At 43.6% G+C, this 7,938-nt stretch overlaps 1 protein-coding gene across 9 annotated transcripts in view; it reads right to left on the bottom strand.

Moving 5' to 3' along the window:
* Positions 1-4,575: 4,575 nt before the first annotated feature.
* nipbla (NIPBL cohesin loading factor a) overlaps positions 4,576-7,938 on the bottom strand; it is a 46,021-nt gene continuing 42,658 nt past the window's right edge. For all 9 annotated transcript variants that reach the window (XM_080765212.1, XM_080765215.1, XM_080765216.1 and 6 more), the window contains exons 44-49: positions 7,521-7,721; positions 7,181-7,327; positions 6,678-7,051; positions 6,391-6,565; positions 6,089-6,286; positions 4,576-5,813 (exon numbers count right to left, since the gene is read on the bottom strand). In XM_080765212.1, coding sequence (XP_080621338.1) covers positions 5,451-5,813; positions 6,089-6,286; positions 6,391-6,565; positions 6,678-7,051; positions 7,181-7,327; positions 7,521-7,721 — 1,458 coding nt within the window. In that variant the 3' untranslated portion in view covers positions 4,576-5,450. The remainder of the gene's footprint in view (positions 5,814-6,088; positions 6,287-6,390; positions 6,566-6,677; positions 7,052-7,180; positions 7,328-7,520; positions 7,722-7,938) is intronic.

Here is a 7,938-nt window from a genome sequence, read left to right as displayed (position 1 = left end):
ATCAGGAAACGGAAGAGCTGCTTGTTATTCTTCTTCTTCTTGTAGGTTTCCGGCAGACTGGATGCCTTATCGGCACATTGCTGCCCTCCACAAGTTGAGAGTAATTTGGCAATGGCAATGACAATAAAGTGGACTGTGGAATACGTTATTATAATACAGGAGGAATATATATGATGATGCCCGGTATGGACTACCATCAACCAGGCCCCGATTCAGGCGACCAACGAGCGGACCACTCGTTGCCGTGTGATGAGCCCTCCCAAGCAATGCAGTACGGTGGGATGTGGAGTGGTTAAGGTCACCCAACGGGACAGCTTTGTGTAGGATGAGCCTCCATGCGGGAGGAATAACTCCTGGCCGTGGACCGTGTGGCAGTGGCACACACACACCAGTGTGGCGGAGAGAGACTGACAGCTGACAAACACGGCCGACACGTCACCTTATAAAGCCAGCTGGGACACTCATCAAGCCCTAATCAGTGGGCGGAGGACGGGCCGTGACAGCGAGGGAACGCTCACGCCCATCCTGCCGGTTACACACCGGCATTCCGACGCATCGCCATTCCGATCATTGACTTCTATTGATCGGAATGGCGGGGTTTCTCCCCTTTGGTTAAGACCCCGCCACTCCGACGATTAAACACATCGCTATTCCGAACCCTATTGATCGGAATGGCGGGGTTTCTCCACTTTGGGAAAGACCCCGCCTTGTCGACAACCATACAAACGTTTTTGAACAACGCTTATATATCCACCCATGGTGCAGACCACAAGACGTGAATGTAGCTGCATTCTGCAATGCATTATACGGCATAACTTTGCGCGGCGGCGCATACTAAAAAAAAAGCTAACATTCGAATCTGTACATATGGCCTATATGTGTCGATAGCTTGTAAATCTGTTATTTTTTCCAGCATGTTAACTTAAAACATTGAAATGTGCTGGCTTGTAGAGGGTACTGTATGAATAAGCAAAATTCGTTACTTAGTAGGAACGAACAAACCAACAGCCATGCAGCTTAAAGCTGCTCAGAGAGGAATCTCAACATAAGTGGATTTCATAATGTGCAGTATAGGCCTACATGTGTCATAATAATTAGTAAATCAGTGTACACAATCTGAAGAAAACCTGGAGACTGACATTCAGTATAGGTTAATAAAGATCAAATATATGGACTGTACAGTGCAGTACACATCGCTGATACACCTTTAGGCTTATGCTGCATAATATAACAAAGGCCTACAGCAGGGATACTCAAATAGATTTACCTGTAGGCCACATTACAAAAATGGCAAGGGGCCAGGGGCCAGTAGATAAAATTACGACATTAATGATACTTGATAACTTCTCTCTTTCAATTGCTTTATTTTCGCAAAATGTATCAAAGTACAATGTGCATGCACACAATATGTAAATAAATAAATGTGTTACATTTTCTTGCATAAACACAAAGAGCTGTTTCCATAACTGCACAAATTATTACACATAACATGAGTAGCTGTTATAATAACATAACATGAGTATAGCTCTTTGCCTGCCTGCCTGTCTGTCTGTCTGTCCATGAGTAGTTATTTGTCTGTCTGTCAATGAGTAGCTGTCTTACTGTCTGCCTGTCTATGAGTAGCTGTCTGCCTGCCTGTCTATGAGTAGCTGTCTGTCTGCCTGCCTGTCCAATTGTCCATGAGTAGCTGTCTGTCTGCCTGTCTGAGTAGCTGTCTGCCTGCCTGCCTAATTGTCCATGAGTAGCTGTCTGTCTGCCTGTCTATGAGTAGCTGTCTGCCTGCCTTCCTAATTGTCCATGAGTAGTGGTCTGTCTGCCTGTCTATGAGTAGCTGTCTGCCTTCCTGCCTGTCCAATTGTCCATGAGTAGCTGTCTGTCTGTCTATGAGTAGCTGTCTGCCTGCCTGCCCAATTGTCTATGAGTAGCTGTCTGTCTGTCTATGAGTAGCTGTCTGCCTTCCTGCCTGTCCAATTGTCCATGAGTAGCTGTCTGTCTGTCTATGAGTAGCTGTCTGCCTTCCTGCCTGTCCAATTGTCCATGAGTAGCTGTCTGCCTGCCTGTCCAATTCTCCATGAGTAGCTGTCTGTCTGCCTGTCTATGAGTAGCTGTCTGACTGCCTGCCTGTCCAATTCTCCATGAGTAGCTGTCTGTCTGTCTGTCTGCCTGTCTATGAGTAGCTGTCTGTCTGCCTGCCTGCCAGCCAGCAAGTTGGTTAACAGAAAATAAATTGTTATGGCTGAGTAAAATAAAATACAATAAACACAATTTGCCTGAAAATAGATTACCCAGCTATTACCTTTTTCATGAAAAAAAATGAGTAGTGATATGGCTGACTGAGTAAAATAAAACAATCTACCTGAAAATAGATAGCTATAAGTGAAGAGCAATTTCCGCAATTACCATTTCCGCAATTTCCGCAATTTCCATTTCCGCAATTTCCGCAATTTCCATTTCCGCAATTTCCTCAATTTCCATTTCCGAAATTTCCATTTCCACCATTTCCGCAATTTCCGCAATTACCATTTCCGCAATTTCCATTTCCAACTATTAATGGCAGCTGGGTTTCATCATTCAAATAAAATAGAATTCTGTCCGTTTAGCTATAAAATTATGTCAGGGAATAGGGATACACAGTATATGTCTTTCATTTGCATTGCATCTCCCCCCCCCCCCCAAGCTTTTATTTTCGTTCGAGTAATAGTACAACTCTAATAGTATTACTTATAATAATGTAATTAAAGATAACTTCATTCAGATTTATTTATTTTTATTTCATTTTCCAGATTTTTTTTTCTTCTTTTTTTTAGATTTTCATGGTGGGCCAGTCATAATGGTCCCGCGGGCCTGAGGTTGAGTATCACTGGCCTACAGTGTGGCACATATAGGACTTCACAGAGCGCTTCCACTTTTCACCGTCTTTGGTCATCTTTTTCTTTGTTTCCCTTCTGGTGCGCAAGTCAAATTTACTATAGGCCTACCTATGTTGCAATGACGTGGTGACGTGGGCACATAATTGAAGACACACACACAGTCACACACGCAACAGATATGTCCAGCATGTAATTATGCATACAAGTTCAGTTTTGCTAAGAAGCAAAGAATTACAGCCAGTTCAGATTTTTTATATGTGTATGAGACAACATTAAACGATAGAGCCTACACTGTTCAAAAATTGACATGCAGCCTACAGTGGGAATATATGAAATTAAGTGGGCTGTCCTATCAAAGTATCAATCATAGAAGAAGGCACTTTCCCGGAATTATTCAGCTTCTCGCTCTCTCGCTGTGCGCAAGGCAGCCTCCCTTTACATAATTACATTCCTCACCGGTTCCGGAAAAAAACGGAATCTCTCTATTCCAGATGGCAGACAAAGCAAGAATAAGTAATAACAGGCGAGACAGATGTACATCATGTATAAGTTTATTTGTATTTAATAAAAGGATAGAAATATGACCTGTATTTAAAAAAATCGTCGGAATGCCGCTCTGTTCCCCATCCGGCCACACATGTGAACGGCTGCTCTTTTGACATGTGCTATTATTGCTATACTGTCTTCCACCTCTGCATTTGTCAAATAGAGGAGTGGTCATCTTTTAAATGATTCTGCATCTCTGCATGTGTTGATTTAAATTAGAGCTGGATCCTGATGTGTTGTGTCAGTGCACCGTGTTGTCTGAAGGATTTATCACACACATTGCATTTGAACGGCTTCCCTCCCGTGTGGCTCCTCAGTCATGTGTATCTCCAAATAGAAAGGTTTGCCAAAGCATTTCCCACAAACATCACAAACCTTTGCAATCTCATTCTCGTGAGTTTTCAGGTGAAGTTCAAAATCCTCCTCTGTATTAAAGTGCATCCCACACAGCCCGCAATCATCTTTAGGGTGACTTTCCAGATGATTCATCAATGAGACTTTGGAATGAAAAGCCTTCCCACAGACCCACACACTTTACATATGATTTGAACCAGCTGCTCTTTTGTGACCACCTCTGCATCAACATCCCCATCGTCATAGGGTATTTTCTGCGTTTTAAATGAGTCCACATGTGTTTTCTTAATGTAGAGTAGGCTACCTGATGAAATGTTCGCTGCAGATGGTGCATACGTATGGCTTCTCCCCAGTGTTATGGGAAGCCGTTCAGGCCATAAATGCATAGTCAACTCGCACATACATGTATACTTCTCTTGCACCCGACCACGGCAATGACCACAGCCTACTATACTATACGCCCAGAGAGAGAATCAAGATAGCGTTCAGAGGCAGAAAAAAACTGTCCGTACAAATACACGCAGTTTTCAAATCAGCCTCATGGTGGCTACAACAGGCCATGTTGCGTCTCTCTCACTCACACACACACACACACACACACACACACACACACACACACACACACACACACACACACACACACACAATTAATACTGCTGTGCATTGTATACAAGTTGTATGCGATGGATAGTCAATGGCTGGGTTACTGGTTCAATAATAAACGTCAGTAAAAAAAGATATTGCTGTATGTTCTGCAGCTATTATCGAATGGAAAGGATCACATTTAACACTTTCAGCAGACAAGTGACAAAGAGAAGTAGAAAATTTATTGCAGTATTTGTTCCACCAAAAGGGGTATGGATCCCCTTTCCTCTTATTTCTAGGGTGACCTAATACAACAAAATCTACATTTACAAAATATCCTCCTGCGATAGGCCACATATACTGCATGCGTAGTTCGAAATAGAATAAATTATATCCAGAACTCTGCCATTGTACAGCATGGACAAATAAAAGTGAACAAAAATAAAAATTCAAATTTTTTCCAAAGATCTAAAAGCTAAAAGGAAAAAACCATCAGGGTGCTAATAGTATAATAAACTCCAAAAACACTTTTTAATAAGAACATCAAAAAGACTAATTTCCAACATTCACTTAAGGTTTTATTCTTTTTTTTACAGCTTTTTTGTCTTCAGAGATATAAACATTTTAGTTTTTTGTCGTGTTAAACTATGATACAGTGGGAGTAGAAATGAGCGACTAGAATCTGCTGCACAACAGCGAAGGAGCTCCCACAACAATGTTGACATAACATTTCCCTCCGGTTCTCTTCTCTGATAGCCTTTTTAAGGAATAATTTGAGCAAATTATTCCTTTAATGCCTTCTGGATTCTATCCTCTGCACTTGTACACAAACAAAACATGAGCAGTCTCTCTAATATAGTAAGTCTTTTGTTTTTTTTGTTTCATTTTCTTTTTTGCAAGAATAACGCATGTAAAAGTATGTAGTGTCAAATATTCTTGCCCTCTGTTTTCTTATAAAAAAGGAGGGAGAGGAGGAGGGTAGGAATCCAGTGAAGTTTGGCTGTGTTGTCGGAGGTGGCAGGTTGAGGAGGAGCCGAAGCAGGGAGGAGAGGTGACTTGATAAAGTAGAAACGGGGAGAGGGAAGTTGGGGGTCATTAGCTAGCCCCTCCCTCCCGCGCTGCATACAGCGAGCGTAAAGTCTGTACTACTTTGTTGCTCAGTTTATGGTTGCTGGTCAAGGCAACCTTTTTGCAGATGATGTCCGACTCCTTAATAGTGTCCACCCAAGGCACAAGTTTGCGGCCATCCCGTTTCTTGGCCTCGGCCCAGGGTCCTGTGTAGGAGCCAGCCATCCAGTGGATGCTGTATCCGTTGGAGGTCTTCTGAGTGACCCTGGCTAACTGCGGCCTGTCCTTGTACTTAGGGCAGCACAAGGCGATCACATCCATTGATTCAACAGTTTCGCTCATACGGCCCGGGTCCGAGTCGCCGCCCGATCGCCTTGATCTTCGAGAAGACTGAGGAGAGAAATATATTTATATTATTTATATCCTACACATACCCCCTTCAGATTAACCACAAACCCTAGCAGCTCTGTTCAGGTGCAGAAATATAGTGAAAATAGCTTTTACAACCTCACAATGTGACGCATAGTAAGCTTTCAAATGGGATATTTTCAGCCAAGAGATTTGTTGTGTACAGGGTAAAAATGAGTGGACCAAGTATAGATCATTTAAATAGTTTAAGTGGTTAAATGTCTCTTCAGTGTTTCTATGAAATGGACGACTCTCACCCCAGGGGTCCTCTCATCCCCATCGCTGTAATCATCATCCGTCTCTGGTCCCGCCTGATTCCGTGGGCTGGGTCCTGCCATGGGCCCAGGACCCCCCAGCAGGGCGTTTATGGCTTTATTTCTGATGTTAGCACTGGCAGACGCTTCTCCTTCCTCATCCTCCTCGTCTGGGTCCAGGTGTTCCATCAGAACTTTGAACTAGAGATGTAAGAGTTGAGAAGAATCAACACAACTCAATAAAAATACAATACAACAATTGATGTATACATTTTCAATCGTGGAGTCAAGTGTTACAGACTTACATCTAGGTACTGTTTGACTATCCGTCTTTTGATCTCATCCGTGAGCGTAGCGTGGGCCATATCATTGGCGATGAAGTCAAGGGTCTGCCGGGGGTTGTAGTGAACATTGCTTTTCCTGTTCACCGCCTTGTCATACACCTTTGCAGACTCCGTGGGCGAGTACTTCTGGATTTTACTGTGTGAAGATAAAAAAGACATACGAGTTATTCCCTTTCTCCCATAGCCTAGTGGTAGTGAAGGTTGAATACTTCAAATGAATATCTCGTTATATCAGCTGTGCATCTCACCTATCAGAGAATCCGTACTGGTTCTTTAGGTGTTGTTTGAGTACCAGCAGCAAGAGGATGCCCTGCACAGCATTGGAAAAGTCCCGGAGTGCTGTGGGGTTTTCTGGGAGACGTCTCATCACCTTGTCCACATCCTCCAAATTCAAATCCTCCAAGTCTGAGTCTGATTCAGAGTCCGAGGTCTCTGAATGCGCCACAGGTTTTCTGGCCTTCTTGGGCCGCCGTACCACATCTTCATCGTCTTCGCTGTTCTCTTGGTCACTCCTGCCAGAGTCGCAGTTCATCTTCTCCTCCTCGTCCTCCTCCTCATCAGAGCCACGCTTCGTCTCTTTCTTTACCTTTTTCTCCTTGCGACCGGGCTCCTTTAGCAGAAACTGGAAAAGGGAGGGAAAAGTGACAGGCGCAATTAGCAACACAATATGTTTGTCCTTCTAATTTTCATCAACATTATGAATGTTAAGTGCACATTTTGACACAAACACCTTTCAGGAATGCTACCTTACCTCTTTGAAGGTTTGCAGGAGGTTGCTGCCAGACACTGACAGGGTGATGTCTATGTGGTGCATGATGAAGAGTGGTTCCTCTTGGCTCTGGAAGGGGAAATATGCCAGGTTGTCTGCGATAAACAGCAGCATGTTCACTGCGGTCCTCTGTGTAAGGGAGGGAGACAGAGAAAGGAGGAGTGAGGGAAGGAAAAGAAAAAGACAGAATGGAAAAGAGTGGCATTGGTCAGCAGAAGCAACAAAAAAAAACTATTCTAGTCACCGGAAGGAAGCCGAGCAGAAAAAAAGCATGGTTTGAAATTGGAGACTCATCGAGCCGAACTAGTGCGATTTAACTCACAGAGCTGTCATCAAACAGGTTGAGCAGGGAGATGAGGAAGGCTCTCCGGTGCTGCCGGTTCCCCCTGACCATGCTGAAAAGGTGTGAGCAAAGCGCTGTGTTCGTCTCCTCCTGCCTGAACCCTCTGATGATCGCCTTACGGGATAACACGATGGCCTGCTGTACTTGGAATGACATCTTCAGCCCAGCAACTGCCTTCATCTTTTTTGGAGAAGACAAAAAGGTTCGAGTTCAGGCATAATGAGTTTGAATGATTTGGTAGAACTACACAGTTCAATCAAGATTTTAGTTGTGGGAAACCTGTTATGAAGTAGAAAATGGTGAGACTAACGTGTGTTGTTGTAACCATGTACCGTAACTAGCCATGTGACTTGCATTGTTGAACAAAAGGCTGAAATCTTTGCAAAGCCAATCCGTT

The sequence above is a fragment of the Protomyctophum bolini genome, assembly GCF_963924005.1.
Source record: "Protomyctophum bolini genome assembly, chromosome: 6".
NCBI lineage: Eukaryota > Metazoa > Chordata > Actinopteri > Myctophiformes > Myctophidae > Protomyctophum > Protomyctophum bolini.
The sequence above is the reverse complement of the archived record's forward strand: the minus strand, read 5'-3'. Positions and strand labels throughout refer to the sequence as shown.